General features: G+C 38.4%; 2 protein-coding genes across 3 annotated transcripts; one reads left to right on the top strand and one right to left on the bottom strand.

The window, feature by feature from the left end:
* The first annotated feature begins 229 nt into the window (after positions 1 to 229).
* Positions 230 to 4,154, top strand: LOC104766804 (uncharacterized). Its single transcript, XM_010490756.3, has 8 exons — positions 230 to 2,014; positions 2,116 to 2,328; positions 2,425 to 2,625; positions 2,746 to 2,853; positions 2,935 to 3,072; positions 3,154 to 3,405; positions 3,494 to 3,814; positions 3,904 to 4,154. The coding sequence occupies exons 1-8, from the start codon at positions 1,466 to 1,468 to the stop codon at positions 4,090 to 4,092; spliced, it is 1,971 nt and encodes a 656-aa protein (XP_010489058.2). The 5' UTR covers positions 230 to 1,465; the 3' UTR covers positions 4,093 to 4,154.
* A 7,542-nt stretch (positions 4,155 to 11,696) lies between these two features.
* Positions 11,697 to 17,832, bottom strand: LOC104766805 (uncharacterized). Of its 2 annotated transcripts, none has more exons than XR_015591349.1 (19): positions 17,398 to 17,832; positions 16,008 to 17,113; positions 15,692 to 15,892; positions 15,490 to 15,573; positions 15,213 to 15,272; positions 15,065 to 15,109; positions 14,772 to 14,968; positions 14,180 to 14,671; positions 13,962 to 14,047; positions 13,686 to 13,865; positions 13,501 to 13,590; positions 13,275 to 13,337; positions 13,128 to 13,202; positions 12,996 to 13,046; positions 12,721 to 12,798; positions 12,479 to 12,613; positions 12,283 to 12,390; positions 12,124 to 12,189; positions 11,697 to 12,018 (listed from the first exon to the last, which is right to left on the bottom strand). XR_015591349.1 is itself a non-coding variant. In XM_087502536.1 (19 exons), exons 2-19 carry the CDS (start codon positions 17,043 to 17,045, stop codon positions 11,944 to 11,946), a joined length of 3,129 nt encoding a protein of 1,042 aa, XP_087358662.1. In that variant the 5' UTR covers positions 17,046 to 17,113; positions 17,398 to 17,832; the 3' UTR covers positions 11,697 to 11,943. The 2 variants fall into 2 exon arrangements, 1 of the variants encoding a protein (XP_087358662.1); XM_087502536.1 differs by having other exon boundaries at positions 13,962 to 14,052.
* Between the last annotated feature and the right edge of the window lie 792 nt (positions 17,833 to 18,624).

The following is an 18,624-nucleotide window of genomic DNA, read 5'->3' as shown; positions in this document are numbered from 1 at the left end:
ATGAATGAATATTAAAAACAGTATTTTTTATGCAAAAAAAAAGTTGATTAGGTGGATGGTGATGTGGAGGAAGGAGAAGTGAGCAAAGTTAACTTTATATATATATATATTTTTTTTTTTTTTTCTAGGCAATTAATAAGCAAGTTTTTTATACTTAAGAATCTCAATACTTTTGAAAAAATAATCCAAGTGGTAGTTAAATAAACAATTAAAAGTACTTGATGATCTTATGAAAGATCCAAAAACTAAATTCATTGGTGAACAAAAATAAGGTTTTAAAAAAATAACTCTTGGAATAATATTTGTATCCCGACAATAAGGGGGATTAATGCTATACTCAATCTCTCCAAACACCTACAAATCAAACTCTTGATCCAGTTCCAGTATATGAGCCATGTGTTTCATTTTTTTTTTCAAACAAATTATCAAACCATCAAAGTTGTTTATTGGATTTAAGATGATTAGAGTAGAACCTCCATAAATTAATACTCGCTATAAATTAATAAATTCTTCCGGTCCCGAGTTGGACCGGTGTAAAAAATGACACATTTCGATAAAATAATAAGATAATATTTTTTTTGGAAATCCTATGCAAAAATATGGTCCCATCAATATCATAAATTAACATATAAACTGATATATATATATAAGAAAATCTAGTGAATATGATTCTATTGTTGTTTGTCTATTCTTGAATTTGCATTTTTGTTGGAGCTAATCTCTAATTTTTTCATTGTTGTATTTTCAAATCGCATCCATAAATTATGAAAAGTCATAAATAATTGCTTCTTTAGTAATTGGTTTTAAAGGTACCGTAATATCTTTTGCGACTTCATCATTACCATGAAGGATATTAGTAATAATTTTTTCTAAACTCTAAACTTTTAACATTTTTGTCATTTTTACTTAGATAATCTATTAAACAATTGATATTCATCCTATTACGATAACCAAGATTATAAATTAAGAAACTTCTTTCAAAACATGAATGATAACAAAAGTATCTTATTTTATAATAGAAAATTTTCAATATGAAAATGAGAAAATCTCTTCATAAATTAAAACCTCTATAAATTAATAAAATTTCATGGTCCCAACCTTATTAAATTATAGAGGTTTTACTGTATGTAAAAAGAAAATTCTAGGTGATAATTTTGCCCACAACAATTACTGTGTTTCTGTTGATATGGCAAATGTAAAAACAAAAACAAAATTATTGTTTAAGTGTGTGAAAGGTGGGTATTGTTGGGCATTTATATTGAGGCTGAATTTATATTTATGGGTATTAGTGGGCTTTTATTCTGAGGCCCAATATGGTTATGTTTATTGTTTATGGGCTTAACCGCCACCATCTCTTTTCGCTGGTACATCATCAGCGGGATTTTCATGGCGGCGAGGTCACCGGACTTTGTATAATAATACGATTCCAAATTTGACGAAGAACAAGAAGAAGAAGAGATTAGCCATGGAGGATGAATTGGAAGGTCTACGAGCTTATTTTCCTCTTTCGTTCGGTAAGACATCGAATGTTTCGGCGCCAACCGAAGCTATCCACAACGCAACTCGCCGCACCGATGTAGCCACCAACGAAGCCGAAGTCTCGTCTGATTTTGCCACGAAGGAATCTAATTCCGGTGAATCCGAATCCGGATTCCCTTCTCTGTCTTCCTCCTCTGAAACCTGGCTCCGAAGTGTACGCGGTCCGAATCGTAACCCTAATAGCTCCAGTCTAGCTCCTTCCGATGATGATGTAGCCATGGGTCCGCCACCTCCTCCGTCTAAACCGACGCAAGAGGAGGATGACGGAGTTTTAATGGGACCACCGCTGCCACCAAAGGGACTCGTGAACAGTAATGATTCTGATGATGAAGATGATATGATCGGTCCTCCGCCGCCGCCTCCGGCTGCTGTAGACTCGGATGAAGATTCAGATGACGATGATGCTGATGACAACGAGGAGAATCGTTACCAGATTCCACTGAGCAAAAAGATTCAACTCAAGGGACACACAAAGGTAAACACTCTAAAACTCTTGTTTGAACACTCTTGTCTCATGGAATCAGATTTTGAATTCGAAATTGAGCTGTCGATATTTTTTTTGTTTCGTGGAATCAGATAGTTTCGTCTCTAGCTGTCGATAGTGCTGGAGCTAGAGTTCTTTCCGGAAGCTATGACTACACTGTGCGCATGTACGATTTCCAAGGGATGAATTATACACTTCAGTCTTTTAGGCAGATCGAACCATCTGAGGGTCACCAAGTTCGCAGCTTGAGCTGGAGTCCCACTTCTGCTCAATTTCTATGTGTTACTGGTTCAGCACAAGCTAAGGTATATATATATGTGTTTCATGAAAACGTTTCTTCTTTACGCTCTACTACAATTCCTATGAGTAGCTCACTCTCGTTTCTTCTTTTTGAATTTCAGATTTATGATCGAGATGGTCTTACTCTTGGTGAGTTCATGAAGGGTGATATGTATATTCGTGATTTGAAGAACACTAAGGGACATATTTGTGGGTTGACTTGCGGGGAATGGAATCCGAGGATTAAGGAAACGGTTCTGACTTCGTCGGAAGACGGGTCTTTGCGTATATGGGACGTTAATAACTTCCTAAGCCAAACGCAGGTACTTTTTACCTGTCTGTATGCACACTTACAGTTTCTGATTTTGCAATTCTTCTCAAATGATAGTGGTGGTTTTATTTTAGCATGCAAGTGGTATCATTTTACTGTTTTATTGGAACAGGTTATTAAGCCGAAGCTTGCTAGACCAGGGAGGGTTCCAGTTACTACCTGTGCTTGGGGCCGTGATGGAAAGCGTATCGCCGGTGGCGTAGGAGATGGATCTATACAGGTAAAATGATTGAAAAGGCTAGAATGCAATGTAATTTGGCCAGATTAATGGTCTTATATCTTTCTTTTTCTTTGGATCCAGATTTGGAGTCTCAAACCGGGATGGGGAAGCCGGCCAGATATATACGTAGGGAAGGCCCACACTGATGATATAACCTCTGTAAAGTTCTCTAGTGATGAGAGAATCCTGTTGTCAAGGAGTTTTGATGGTTCTCTAAAGGTATACCTTAGATAGATCATATCCTGTTTTCGACCAGTTTGCTCAGCACTAGAAACTGAGTTCTTTTTGAATCTTGATCAGGTTTGGGACTTGCGGCAGATGAAAGAAGCTCTCAAAGTTTTCGAGGGTCTCCCTAATAATTACCCCCAAACCAACGTGGCCTTTAGTCCAGACGAACAAATCATTCTGACTGGAACATCCGTCGAGAAAGATAGCTCAACAGGAGGCTTGCTCTGCTTTTACGATCGCACCAAACTGGAGATTGTTCAAAAAGTCGGAATCTCTCCAACTTGCAGTGTGGTGCAATGTGCTTGGCACTCAAAGTTGAATCAGGTAAACATCAACAACAATAAAGCACTGTTCCCTTCCTCTAATTAAATGTGATTCTCAACTTCACATCTGATTTCCTCCATTGCTGTAGATATTTGCAACATCTGGAGACAAAAGCCAAGGAGGAACTCACATCCTTTACGATCCAACCCAGAGCAAGAAAGGCGCATGCGTCTGTGTTGCACGTGCACCAAGGAAGAAATCTGTAGACGATTACCAACCAGAACCAGTAATACACAATCCTCATGCATTACCATTGTTCAGAGACGCACCAAGCCGTAAACGAGAAAGAGAGAAAGCATTGAAGGATCCTCTTAAATCCCACAAGCCTGAGGTTCCCATGTCAGGTCCTGGTCATGGTGGAAGAGTTGGGACTACTGGTAGTAGCTTGTTAACACAGTATCTTATGAAGGTAATGAGCCTTGGTATCGTCTTTGATTTTGCCATTCGGGTTATCTATCTGTGTATATTGAAATATTGTTGTTGTGTGTGTATTTGCAGCAAGGTGGGATGATCAAAGAGACGTGGATGGAGGAAGATCCAAGAGAAGCGATATTGAAATACGCAGAGGTTGCTGTAAAAGATCCTAAGTTTATTGCTCCTGCTTACTCTCAGACTCAGCCTAAGACCATCTTCGCTAAATCTGATGACGAGGAAGAAGAAGAAAAAGAAGGTGACACGAAAAAATAATCAGTGTTTCCATATAGTACTTCACTTTTCTCAACGACCATTTCCATGGATACTGTATAATGATCAAATCATGGCACTGTAGGATAACAAAAAAAACAAAAAATAATACTTATTCCGGATTTGCATTTTTGCATTCCTCCATTGTTAGCGTTACATTTTGCAGAAAAAAATTGTGGAACAGCGTTTTGGTATCGCATCAATTTCCCTAGGTTGAAGTATTGTTTTGTTCATAGATATTTTCTTTTTACCTGAAATATCAGATTAAATAGATTTGATTTGACAAAATGCAAATTAGTAATATCCATACTGAAAGAGTAAGCATAGTCTAATTAATTTATTTGGAGAATCATTGTGAAACATGAAATCAAGCACTTGAATTAAGCAAAAAAGAGTGTTCAATTGTTCTGTATAACTTTTAAAAACCAAAGCTTCAAGCTTCTATGAGAGATGGCTAATATACAAGAGCATGAAAGAAGTTTCCAAACAAGTTCGTTTGGGATAAAAAGGATCAGAGATCCAGACACAATAAACATGTCTCAATTTTCTCGTTTTCTTACTTTTCCACTGCAGTAAAATGTGAGTTAACATTTGTATTCATCACCTCTTCAGTCCTCCAGCTGGGATCATGAATCCACCATTAAGACCTTGGTGCAGGCTGAGCAATGAACGTGGGGACATCCTCTCTCGGCATTATGAACCTCTATCTATCACTTTTTAGATTAACAAATGTTCAAGACATCGTAGACTTGATGAATATCTAAAACCATGCCTTTCATTGGAAACCATGTGATACCTTTTGTGTCTCATTGCATCATCAATGATACCTTTCCATGTATGTTTTCACTACTACTACTGAGATGACTTGTGAGAAATACATTATTTGATACACTAAGCCTGTTCGGTAGCCTTCTCTTGGCCACACAGTGGTTACCATTATCCCTTTTGCATCAGTGTATCATATTGTATGATTAGTTTACAGGTTTGGTCATTCAAAGAATAGGGAAATTGAGTGATTTTGTTACATTCAATCTGATAAATATATGCATCAAAACTCTAATACGGATGGTTTTATTAGTATAATTAGTATCTAGTATCTACTGCTAATTGGAGGAGTCTTCTTTAACATGTTACTACTGCGCGAACAACATTATGTTTAGTAAAAAGGAATTCATCTGACGACATAGAGAGAAGAACATGACACAATATAGATAGAGAAAGATACACAGAGAAAAAGAGATGGCAAACGCAAAGACTAAGGAAACAGAGGGTTACTTATATAACCAAGACTCAGGACACTAAAGATTTTGGATTACACGGTTATGAAATTCATTGGTTTATGTTACTAATATCAGCCCAAACAGAAAAGTAAAACAAGATGCATTTGATACTAATTAGCCGCCAATACAACCAAAACAAAAACAAGATAAAGCCAAGATAAAACATAAGGTTCCAACACACAAAACCAAAAAAAAGGCAAATGCATCTCCAAACATAATGTCTAATTAGATGATTTGAATATAGCAGAGCTCACCTTGTTCAGAAGGCTAGTCTTTACTGACATATACTTGGCCTCATAGAATTTCAATGATTTTCAATCCTTTTCCATTTCCTTATTCTCCTTTGAAGGCACAACTTCCCATTGTTGAATCACAAATTCCTCATCCGTAGTGAGGGCCATATTTGCGATGGCACCAAGGATGAACGATCTCTCAAACCAATCAATTTTCAAAGAGTCAGACACCCAAATAATCTTAGCAAGTTTGGAACAAGTCAGACCATGGCTTGAGTAAAGGGTTTCTTCTCATCTTTTCCCACATACTTGTTCTTTAACCATCTTATTTTGTTAGTCAACTGCTTCACACTCTTATTTTCAAAAGAGATAGAGTTTTGAACAATTTTGTAAAAAGCATGCATATCACTGGTTCTAGTCCTCTGCTCGATCATTGTTTGGAGTAAGATGACCTCATCTTCTTCACTCCAAACTCTCCGAAATTGAGTCCCCCCAATCTGGACACGTTTTGAAGTATCAGCCTCTTCACTAATTTGTCTTTGTCTCCTCTTTGAGGAACCAGCAGCCACAATAGGAAGAGCAGAAGCAGCGGGAGAAGCCATAAGAGGAAGAGCAGAAGCTGAATTCTTCTTGGATTCTTCAGAGTCGGCATAATCATCTTCAGACTCGGATTCAGATCTACTCTCACTATGGAAGTCTGAATCCGGAGCATGCTTGGATGATGGTCCTTGTTCTTCTTCAGATTCGAGAGAGAGAGAGAGAAACCTTTTGGAATCGAGAGAAACATTTTGTAGTCGAATTTATGCGATAGATCGAGGGAAAGTCTAGTTAGCCACTAGTTGGGTGAGACCTTGTTTATCTAAACCAGAAATAACCTGATTTGGATTACACGATTATGAAATTAATTGGTTTTTGTTACTAATATCAGCCCAAACAAAAAAGAAAAACAAGATGCATTTGATACTAATTAGGTGCTAATACAAACAAAACCAAAGCAATATACACTCAAGATAAACCATAAGGTTCCAACACACAAAACCAAAAGAAAGGCAAATGCATCGCCAAACAGAATGTCTAATCAGATGATTTGAATATAGCAGCGCTCACCTTGTTCAAAAGGCTAGTCTTCACCGACATATATTTTGGCCTCATAGGCTTTTAATGATTTCAAATCCTCTTCAATTTCCTTTTACTCCTTTAAAGGCACAACTTTCCATTGTTCTTTTAAAAATTCCTCATCAGTAGTGAGGGCCATATTTGTGATGGCACTAGGGATGAACTATGACACCCCGATTTCAGATATTTGCAAAGAGGTTTAAAGAAATTGATTTGGCCACATGTCACCAAAGTGCACTTATATTTTCGGTCAAGAGTCTTGAGAGAAATCCAGAGTTAAGCGTGTTTATGCTGTAATAGTCTCAGGATGGGTGATCTTCCGGGAAATGACTGTCAAAACTGTGCGAGTGAGGACAAAACAAAAGAAAAGATCATATGGTAATTTGTAGGGACGATAAACAAGTCTTTAAAGCCTCCCGGACGTAGCAAACCGGCCGTTGGATATGGATGGGCTCACGGGCCTAGTAAGAGGATGTGAGGCCCATTAAGAAAGGTGGGCTATGGACTGGGATTGGACATGGGGCCCACTAAGAAGTGGCGGTTGGGGCGTTACAAATGGTATCAGAGCCAAACCCAGACGAGTGTGAAGTCGAGTGGTCTCACACCGTCGGAGGTGACGATCTTGGTGCACAACAAGGACGTTGGGATCTATTAGTGGGGGTGAATTGTGACACCCCGGTTTCAGATACTTGTGGAGAGGTTTAATAGAATTGATGTGGCCACCTATGTCACCAAAGTGTACTTATCTTTTCGGTCAAGAGTACTGAGAGAACTCCAGAGTGAAGCGTGCTTGAGCTGGAGTGGTCTAAGGATGAGTGACCTTCCGGGAAGTGACTGTCGGAACTGTGCGAGTGAGGACAAAACACAGGAAAAAATCATATGGTGATTTGTAGGGACGGTAGACAAGTCTTTAAGCCTCCCAGACGTAACAAACCGACTGTCAGATATTAATGGGCTCACGGGCCTAGTGAGAGGTTGTGAGGCCCATTAAGAAAGGTGGTCTCATGAACTGGGAGTGCACATGGGACCTACTAAAAGGTGGCGGTTGGGGTGTTACAAAAATGATCTCTCAAACCAATCAATCTTCAAAGAGTCAAGACTCCCAAATCATCTTAGCAATTTTGAACAGTCAGACCATGGGCTTGGGTAAAGGGTTTCTTCACCTCTTTTCCCACATACTTGTTCTTTAACCATCTGATTTTGTTAGTCAACAGCTTCACACTCTTAATCTCAAAAGAAATAGAGTTTTGAACAATTTTGTAAAAAACATGCATCTCACTAGTCCTAGTCCTATGATCGATCATTGTTTGGAGTAAGATGACCTCATCTTCTTCACTCCAAACTCTCTGAAACTAAGTCCCCCCAATCTAGACACGTTTTGAAGTATTAGTCTCTTAACTAATATGTCTTTGTCCTTCTTTGAGGAAGCAGTAGCAGCCACAATAGGAAGAGCAGAAGCAGAAGAAGCCCCAAGAGGAAGAGCATAAGCTGAATTCTTCTTGGATTCTTCATAGTCGGCATAATCATCTTCTGACTCGGATTCAGATATACTCTCACTTTGGGAGTCTGAATCCGAAACCACAACGGGAGCATGCATGGATGATGGTCTTTGTTCTTTTTCAGATTCTTCGGAGCCGTCTTCATCTTCTTCAAAGCCCACCGATGAAGATTCCTTTTGTGGAGTTTTCACAAGTTCTGGAATGGGTACAACAACTAGAGCAGATGGTCCTTTTTCTTTGTCAAAGTCTTCCAACCTGTCATCTTCTTCAGAGCCCGCTTCCTCATTGTTGGAAGATTCTTCTCATGGAGTTTTCACCGGTTCCGGAACCGTTGCCACTTCCCTCAGTTTATTTAACGCCAACGCCTTTTCCTTTGCCTGATTATCATTTGTCATGGTAGAGAGGAAGAGCGAGAGCAGAGAGAGAGAAACCTTTAAAAGTAGAATTTATGCGATAGATCGAAGGTTGGGTGTTTACCTGGTGAATTTGGGGTTTATGTATTAGATAAATGGAAAGTCTTGTTAGCCACTAGTTGGGTGAGACCATGTTTATCTAAGCCAAAAATAACCTTATTTGGATTACACGGTTATGAAATTCATTGGTTTCTGTTATTAATATCATCCCAAAGAGAAAAGAAAAACAAGACGCATTTGATACTAATTAGCCGCCAATACAACCAAAATCAAAACAAGATAAAGCCAAGATAAGCCATAAGGTTCCAACACACAAAACCAAAAGAAAGGCAAATGCATCTCCAAACAGAATGTCTAATCAGATGATTTGAACATCGCAAATATGGCCCTCACCTTCTGAACAAGGTGAAAAGCTCACCTTGTTCAGAAGGCTAATCTTCACCGACATATACTTGACCTCATAGGCTTTTAATGATTTCCAATCCTCTTCAATTTCCTTTTTCTCCTTTTAAGGCACAACTTTCCATTGTTCTTTCAAAAATTCTTCATCAGTAGTGAGGGCCATATTTGCGATGGCACCAGGGATGAACAATCTCTCAAACCAATCAATTTTCAAAGAGTCAGACTCCCAAATTATCTTAGCAATTTTGGAACAGTCAGATCATGGGCTTGGGTTAAGGGTTTCTTCTCCTCTTTTCCCACATACTTGTTCTTTAACCATTTGATTTTGGCAGTCAACTGCTTTTACACTCTTAATTTCAAAAGAGATAGAGTTTTAAACAATTTTGTAAAAAGCATGCATGTCACTGGTCCTAGTTGTAACACCCCGACCCGTTCTAAATATAAGAACAAATCGAAAGCACTACTTAGGACTCTCGTAGTCGGCCAACCAAGGCTTTTGGAACGAATCCAATCGCCCTAGTCATCCAACCGTGAGCGGCTGAGCTCTCAGACACGACCTAAGGATTTGCAACCCGTACCACGAGCGAGAGTTGTGTTAAGTACGAATTAGAATTAATATCAGTTGGAATAACCATTTAACTTTTGAAAATTCTAGTCTTTACATATATATAGTATACACCAAAATCGTTACCAAAATGTTTATATAGCTTTCAGATCCTTTTTGAAAACCATACATAATATACATAGTAAGAATTTACAAAAGCTGTAATACCTACATTGATTCGCCTAGGTCACGTTGCTTCTACTATGAATATCTCTCAGCTAAGGATTCCTGGAAAAATTAAAGTACAATCATAAGTAATCTAGCATTACTTAGTGAGGCCGATATCTAAGGAAATCTTACCCAGCGATACCTAAGGAAATCCTACCCATCTACCTATCCCCAAGCAGCAAGCATTACAAATTCATCAAACAAGCAAAGATTCAATGCAGCAAGTATAATCAAGTGCAACGCAACACAATCGAATGCATGAAGACTCGAATTTAAGTATGCAGCGAAGATGATGAATATGCATGCTTCTAACCTAAGTAAGCCCTTCTACGAATGCATGGTATCCCAAGGTAATGCCCTACAATCCTGGACACAAACTCTAAAAGATATCCACATTCCTTCGTACTAATCTGATTTTTTTTATCTGAGTGATTGTGAAACATGAAATCAAGCACTACAAAACACAAAACCAAAAGAAAGGAAAATGCATCTCCAAACAGAATGTCTAATCAGATGATTTGAATATGACAGAGCTCACCTTGTTAAGAAGACTAGTCTTCAATGACATATCCTTGGCCTCATAGGCTTTCAATGATTTGCAATCCTCTTTAATTTCCTTCTTCTCTTTTGAAGACAAAACTTTCCATTGTTCAATCACAAATTCCTCATCAGTAGTGAGGGCCATATTTGCGATGACACCAGGGATAAACGATCACTCAAACCAATCCATCTTCAAAGATTTAGACTCCCAAATCATCTTAGCAAGTTGAGAACATGTCATACCATAGGCTTGGGTAAATGGTTTCTTCTCCTATCTTCCCACATACTTGTTCTTCAACCATCTGATTTTTCCACTCAACTGCTTCATACTCTTAATCTCAAAAGACATAGAGTTTGAAACAATTTTGTAAAAAGCATGTTTGTCATTGAGTTTTGAACAATGATCAATCATTGTTTGGACTAAGATTACCTCATCTTCTTCACTCCATTTTTTGTGAAACTGAGTCCCCACCACCTTGCCACGTTTTGAAGTACCACTCTCTTCATTAGCTCCTCTTTGTCTCTTCTTTGAGGAAGCAGGAAGAGCAGAATCAGCCATAGGAAGAGAAGAAGCAGTCACAAGAGGAAGAAGCTCTTGGATTCTTGAAGTAGACTCGGCATTCTTGGATTCTTCTGACTCGGATTCAGATACACTCTTATTGCTCGCCGATGAAGAAGCTTTTTGTGGAGGTTTCATAGGTTCTGGAACCACAACCGGAGGAGCAGATGTTTCTCTTTCTTCTTCAGAGTCGGCATTTTGGATTCTTCAGACTCGGATTCAGTTCCACTCTTACTGCTCGGCGATGAAGAAGCTTTTTGTGGAGGAGGTTTCATAGCTTCTGGAACCACAACCGGAGGAGCAGATGTTTCTTCTTCAGAGTCGTCGGACCCGGACCCGGACCTATCATCTTCATCAGAGGAAGATTCCTCGTCGGAGTCGGCTTCTTCCTCGCTGGAAGATTCTTCTTCTTCCTCCCGCTGTTTCTTCAACGCCAATTATTCCTCCCTCTGTTTCTTCAACGCCAATTCCTGATTATCCTTTGCCATGATGTCGAGAGAGATCGAGAGCCGAGAGATATCGAGAGAGCCGAGAGATAGAAAACTTTTTGGAATCGATTTTACTTTTTAGGGTTTATGCAATAGAATGGGAAGTCTGGTTGGGTGACATGGTTTATCTAAACCACAATAAACCACAAATAAACCAACTAATATATCACACTAATAATTAAAAAAAATCACCATTTAAAGTGATGCACCTCAATAAAATTTATAGATTCTATCTTTTTCAAAAAAGTTATGCACAATTAACACACTTTGAATCGCTTCTGGAAATTTGCGGTTGAATATGATTGTGAAACATGAAATCAACCACTTGAATTAAGCAAAAAAGGGTGTTCAAGTGTTCTGTACAACTTTAACAATCAAAAGCTTCAAGCTATGACTAATATACAAGAGTACAAAGAAGTTTCCAAACAAGTTTCTCTCTCTGCGTATAAAGGGTAGTAAGTGAAGTTACCCTCATTTGCTTCTTGTTATCGGTTTTTGTATGATTTGACTTTGGATGGTATCTTCAGTTTGTATTGTATAAGTTGATGAGCTTCAGCGACCCCCATTCTCAAAGCTCGATAGTCGTGAGTCTGATAAAACACTAAATAGTTGTGTGTCTACAAATAACTGCAAAAAGCCACAATAACAAACAAAAAAAAAGAGCTGTAAGTTTTTTGGATTTCAGTGAGAATATCAAAATCTGATGCCAAGATCATGAATAGGATTTCGTACCTTAATGAAGGGTCGGTCTCTACCAGGAAATGAATCAATAAAACTGTCTTTTAGGAGTAGAGAAACCTGAGAAAGAAAGTTTCAGATTGTTTGTTAGATATAGAGAGGAAGTAGTTCTTGTCACGCTTTTTGCGGAGAAGTAGCTATATAAGTAAGTACCCTGTCGCTATTAGATTGAACACTTGTTATGGTGTGAGAGTGTAAATCTGAGCAAAGAGACTCCATGTAATCTCTCATTACGCTCAAGAATTTAGTCGCCGCTTCTGCCTGGGAATAAGACAGTCATATGAAATCGGGTTAAGTAATTTTAAGTTTTGGTACACAATTTTAGGCCATGCATTGGTAAACTACTTACTTGCACTTCATTGCATTTATAAACCGGGTGTCTTCTAGCGTTCGAGCTCTGATGAGCCAGTGTGGCATGGAGTGGAGCCAACTGAGCCAAAAGTTCTCTACACTGAGGCAATGCTGGCATGTTACATATTTTCACCTGGACAAACATTAGTAAACGTTACATCCCTTCAGACTGTAGATATGATCGATGGTTTCGGGTACTGAACAGAAAAGAAAGAAATGAAAGAACTTTGGCCACCAAACCTGATTATTGAGGATGTTAACTAGAATAAGATTAGACGTCTTGACCTTCCAATCAATAGGTTTACTGTGTATACCGACCTGCCAAGTGGTGCAAACGCAGACCATGTGAGCAACAAGAAACATACATAGTTCATGATTGAAGAAACATGGACTAGATTCGGGGTTTTTTATGGTGTTTATTATATAGACTGATGACCATTCAACTCCTCAGAATAAGGAATCATCTAGCTTTTAACGACATCGCACAGGTTACTTTATATGGAGTATAAACTTACAAGGAAGGGAACTGGTGCCTCGAGGAAATCAAACATCCTTCCAGGCAGAACCTGAAGACAAACATAGAGAAGTTACGACAAGAAAGCTACAATTTGATTGGTCAATTGTTTTTCTAGTGATGTCATGCTTACCGGAAGCAATAAACTCTGCCACTGAAATGGCCGAATCATTGGCACAAGAGACAGTACTATTGCTGACAAAACACCCTGCAATAGTTGTCAGTCAGTTTAAGTGACCATTTCCATTCGAATACCGATCAGAGCATAGATTTAACTAACCAGATTCGGGCAGATTACAACAACTTGCTTCTCTAATAATACTCCAGCAAGCAGTGACATAATCTGGAAGGAAGAATATACTTTTTAACTACAGATAAATATTACCAGCACAAAAAAAAAAGAGATGGGCATCCAACGCAAAACAGTAGGATTTTATCCATAGGTTGTTCTAAAAGAGACAGTGAAGAACCAAAAGAAAAGATTGGATTCTAAGAAGAGGCCATACAGTTTCAAGAGAGAGAACACGACAAACTGTTGCTGTTGTCCACATTGAGAGACCCATGGCCTCCTCAGCAGCTGTCAACGTTGCATTTATCTTTGGCAAAAGAAGAAGAAGAAGAAAAGTGGTTGAGATGAGACTATAAAGTAGAGACAAGACTACACAAGGATATTTTCCGAAATCAAATATACCTCGGAAGAATCAGAAGAGCAAATATATTCTTCTGACAAACCTAGAGATGAAACTGGAGGACGGGTATACGCGATGGATTGTAAGTGTTCCAGTGGATGGAAAACTACTTCACTTCCACGCGAAGGAATTGCCAGTGAATGGTAGCCGCAAACTAACTGTAACGCATCATTGTTGTGTTCCTATCAAGGTGAGATACCATATAACAGTATATGAGGACCGTGAAGAAGAGATGATAGAGCAACTAAATATGGTGAAGCTACTAGTGGTCTCCTTACCTTAGCCCATTCCAGTATTAACTCATCTCCGAAATCATTTTCACTATTTGATAAATCATCAATGTCATCTGACAACACACTTCTAGCTGAACTGCCATATATAAAAATGTAAATCTGAAATTATACTGGCAATAAACTGAATCATAACATTAACTGAAAAGAAGACAACCACATTACTTGGAGATAAGGAGTGGTTAGATCAATTTGTGTTAACTTACCTGTACACAGACTCACAGCTTTCATGACGCTCTATTGGTTGGGTCCTAGGATCAACACATGTAACCTCTGGAGAAGTGTGGCCATTCTCATAGCTTTGGGACGTTCTTTCAGGGATACCCAAGTGGTTCTCAAATACTTCAGAAGAATTATCATCGTAACAATGGAAAACTTTTCTGCCATCTCTTTCTATTTCCTTGATCTGGCTAACATCTGAAGCATCACTGGTGACAACACTATCTGGAGATTGAGGTTCTGCAAAGTTCGAAAGCTCACTATCAGATATCAATCCAGCAGCAGCGGCCGTGAGTGCCATGACTCCCTCAACAGGTATTGCAGAAGCCATCCAATCATCAGGGTTGCTACGAGGCGAAGAGACACGGCCATCGATTTGATCATTCGTCCTCGACATTGGTGGACGATAGCATGCAGCAGCAAGAGACATCTCACTGACAAATTCGGTTATCCGTTTTAGCCGCTCCTGTGCTATCATACTGCATCAACATGTGAATGACCTTCAGCATAAGTTTCTCCGTCTTTGTTTGATGCAAGGAAAAGCCAGTAACTACTAAGAGTAAGGGCATCTTAAGTTACCTGTTTAACATCTCGAAGTGTAGTTCAAAGAAAGGAACTCTGGTCAGCAAGCAATAGCATCGAGGTGCAGAAACCAAAAAACGACTGCCTCCTCCAGATGAATGCAAGGGTGACGCAGTGCTTAATACACCAGGGGGTCTCTGAACAATCTCAGAGACATGTAAGCAAACACCATACAATGTCGCATCATCTGCTACCTGACAGAGAATTTGATTGCCTCATGTTACATGACATGACTGGTGGAAGTCTTGACACTAAAAAATTTAGAGAGGCAAAAAGAAAATATAGATTACCTTGAACGAAAATATGAACGATGAATCATCTGTTCCTAAATGTTCCTGCAGTGAACTCAAAAAGCATAATATGTAAACCTATGTTCCAACTAACATAGATGAACTACAGAAGCTCATACAGATATCTTATTTAGAGCAATTTTCAGACCTGTCCATAGACGAGCTCATTTAGATCACTGAGAGATGGGGTCCTCTCCAAAAGCCGTGCCTGTTAAGAAAAATCACGTTTTAACAGTCTTAGTTGCTGCATATATCACAGAATAACCCAATGATACCAACTAACATGATGAATATTGTTACCAGTAGTACGAATCAATTCTATGTAAATTCTCTAATTAACTGACATGGCTCATAACTAATAAAATACACCAATGCACATTGACGGTCATTAGAAAATATAAAGACGCACACCAGACATATCATACCTTGACACCACCAGGGAAACAGAAAGTTGCTAGATCCTTTGGACGCATTACCACCTTCTTCCCAGGAGGGTATTTAAAAAGAATCTGTGCATTGAATGAAAGTTGATAAAGAGAAGAAAGAAACCAACTAAGTCTACCATGAAGCAGAACAGACGCATATAACCTATGTGAAGTCAAAGAAAAAAACCAAGGTAACACAAACCTGTGGCTCCAATATTGGAAACTGAGGCCCACGGTGACGGAGTATTCTGTAGTCTGCCACTTCATACCTTGACATCTCCATCTCCCATTTCTTTCTTCTACGGAAAGCCTCTTCCACGGGCTTCAAATTCGTTTCCGGATGAAGCCCCACAATGATAAAATGTTCAAACAGTGACGTTGGCTCCTTTACTTTTCCTTGATCCTAGAGTATTTAACAAATGGAAAATATTGGTTAGCTAATATTCTATGGAAAGACCAGAACTGTTAGACGATTAAGGGGACAAGGTATGACAGGACACCCAAGAGAGCATAAATACCAGAGCTTTAGAAGAGTGAAGCTGGTACCACTGTCTTTTTTGGTTAGCTAAGACCTCAGGATTGAAAGTGGGGCGGTTATCCTCACGTAGATTGCTGACCCCACGCCAAGCCTTTTGCATCTGTGTTTTCAATCTCTGGAAACTGTTGGTGCGCCTGTGTCCAGGAGTCCCAATCTCACTTTGGCTGCGCCTATGTCCTTGTGTAGGTGACTGCGGTAAGACAGGTCCATTGAAGTATACGTTTTGATATTGCTCTCCAGCTGCTTTAACAGCATCCTCAGTACATGGGGAAGAGGAGTCCTGCTCTCCTGTAACTTCTCTCATTTCCATCTTTCTAATAGCACTTGTGTCATCAAGTTGTGCCTCGCATCTTGGACTCTGCGGTTCATCATCATTTTCCCTCAGCACCAAACTCGAGTTATCATCACTGTTGTTGCTTTCCAACAATCTGTTCTCATCCTTATTATCACATCTATTACCTATTCCTGTAGCTTCTCCGGTTTCACCCACCTTCAGATGAAGGAGTTCATCTGCTTTAGCTTGACCATTTGCCACTTCTGCATCCAGTTCTTTAATCTCTGTACTAGGAGTAGCATTGTCATCCCTCTCAGGTGAACCTGAACCAGAATCTTCTTCATCTCTCTCCAACACAGCTTGTTCACTACCCCTATTTACCTTTTCCAAAAACTCATGTCCGTTGTCATCATTCTGAACGCTCTCAGATGAGCAACACTCAGCATTTTCTCCATTTATTTCACTCGTTACAGGACTGCCCTTAACATCTATTTCCTCCATAACCTGTCTTTCACACCTCGGGGTACGCACCACGTCTACTTCATCATCTTTCAAAAACAAACCTTCCTTAACCATGTCCAACGTGTTGTTGTGGTCACCCCTGCTAGTCAATGTTCTCCAACCATCATCACCATCCCTAAAATCTTCTTCTTCCACATCCGTGTTCTTCGGGTATCCTACTCTATTTCTATCTCCCCGATGAACAGCCAACACGTCTCCCTGCAGCATATCCGCCTGCTTCATACAGCAATTGTCTCCCTCCCTCCCTCACACAACATGACCAAATTCAATCACTACCCGCATAATTTCTCCTATATAACATCAAAGTATCAAACAAACTAATCAGAGAAGTTTTAAAAACTTACAAAAAGAAAAAAAGAAAGATGAATCGCAATTTCTCCTGTGAGAACCTAATGGAACTTGAACAATCTTACGATCTCAATAAACCAATCCTAATATATATAACGAAACCCTAATTTTCCAGAAGAGTTGAAAGTATCAACTTCAAAAAAAAAAAAAACGAATTCAAGGTTCCAGCTATATGTGAGAATTAATAATATATAAATAAAAACTTCGAATCCTCAAAATTAAATACCTACAAATCTTCCAGCAAAATCAAAGCTCCTCCTGGGGAATAATTAATTTTTAATTGGGGATTCAAACAAAGAAAAATCCAAAAAAAGAAAAAGAAAAAGAGAACTTGTAACGGAAGCTTGGCTTATGGAGGGAACGAAATGAATGCGAAGATTAGATTAGAGAGAGAAAGAAGAGAAGAGAAAGAGATTACAAAAACCAAACAAAAAACAACAAAAGTGGAAATTGTAATCTTTCTTTTTTTTCCAATTTTTTTTTGGTTTGGGGGGAGGGACGAAAAAGACAGATAAATAAAGTTTGTACTAAAAATAGAACTTTTTACGAAAAAGGGGAGGAGGAGAGGTTATACTTGAGACCAGGAGAAGAACAGCTCATCTTCTTCTTTCTTAATCTTTTCTTTACCACTTCATTTTGTCTTCTTCTTCTTTTTTAACCCTCCGTCCTCCCTCACGTTTTGTTTTATTTCCTTTTAACTCTACTAAACGTGGCCTTCATGTTTATATGAGCAAAACAAAACACCCTCCAAATTTGTTGATTTGTTTGACTTTTTTTTATCTAATTTAAACCTCATTACTACTACTCAACTCACACACAATTACGGAAAAAGCAATTATCCAATCCAATCATGCATTCCTATGCCGACATCTGAATCATTTTTTTTTTCTTTTGCCAAAAATGTAGAACATATTGAAAATCTATAGTTTTCTTTTAATATTAAGTAATTCTAGCTACTAACACAAACTCAATAATTACATTTCTAGATAGTTTGATCACAAATTCACAACTAATACCTAAAACTAAAATGATTTTGATATAGTATTCTTTTGTGTTTATGACAAATCTACATTTTTTTTAATGACCATATCTACATTTCAGAAAACTAAAAAAGTTTGATCACTTTGCTTTTAGAGCAATTCTATTCTATTGTGTGTTGTTAATTATATCAATAGGCATAAAATCAATTGCTCTTGGTTTAAAATTTATAAACATGAATTGGATAAATCAGCATCACTTAAATGTTCTAATTATGTTAATAATTTGTAATTATTGTATTTATATTTTTTTCAAATATTATATATTTTTCATAATGCTATAGCAACTAATTTACCAAAAAATTGTTATAATTAGAAGTTTGGTCATCAATTTGTAAAAGAACTAAAAGTTAGAGGTGCTTTATTGTAAAACATTGAAACTTGGAATTGACTTTGAACGTGCGGTAGCGCTTAAC

The sequence above is a fragment of the Camelina sativa genome, chromosome 19, assembly GCF_030686135.1.
Source record: "Camelina sativa cultivar CO46 ecotype springtype chromosome 19, ASM3068613v1".
NCBI classification, from domain to species: Eukaryota; Viridiplantae; Streptophyta; class Magnoliopsida; order Brassicales; family Brassicaceae; genus Camelina; species Camelina sativa.
The sequence above is the reverse complement of the archived record's forward strand: the minus strand, read 5'-3'. Positions and strand labels throughout refer to the sequence as shown.

Coding starts and splice junctions, on each gene's coding strand:
- LOC104766804 (XM_010490756.3), top strand. CDS start 1,466: ATGGAGGATGAATTGGAAGGTCTACGAGCTTATTTTCCTCTTTCGTTC. Junction 2,015..2,115: donor AACTCAAGGGACACACAAAG/GTAAACACTCTA, acceptor TCGTGGAATCAG/ATAGTTTCGTCTCTAGCTGT. Junction 2,854..2,934: donor TAGGAGATGGATCTATACAG/GTAAAATGATTG, acceptor CTTTGGATCCAG/ATTTGGAGTCTCAAACCGGG.
- LOC104766805 (XM_087502536.1), bottom strand. CDS start 17,045: ATGAAGCAGGCGGATATGCTGCAGGGAGACGTGTTGGCTGTTCATCGG. Junction 12,799..12,995: donor AGGCACCAGTTCCCTTCCTT/GTAAGTTTATAC, acceptor ACCACTTGGCAG/GTCGGTATACACAGTAAACC. Junction 12,019..12,123: donor GAGACCGACCCTTCATTAAG/GTACGAAATCCT, acceptor GGCTTTTTGCAG/TTATTTGTAGACACACAACT.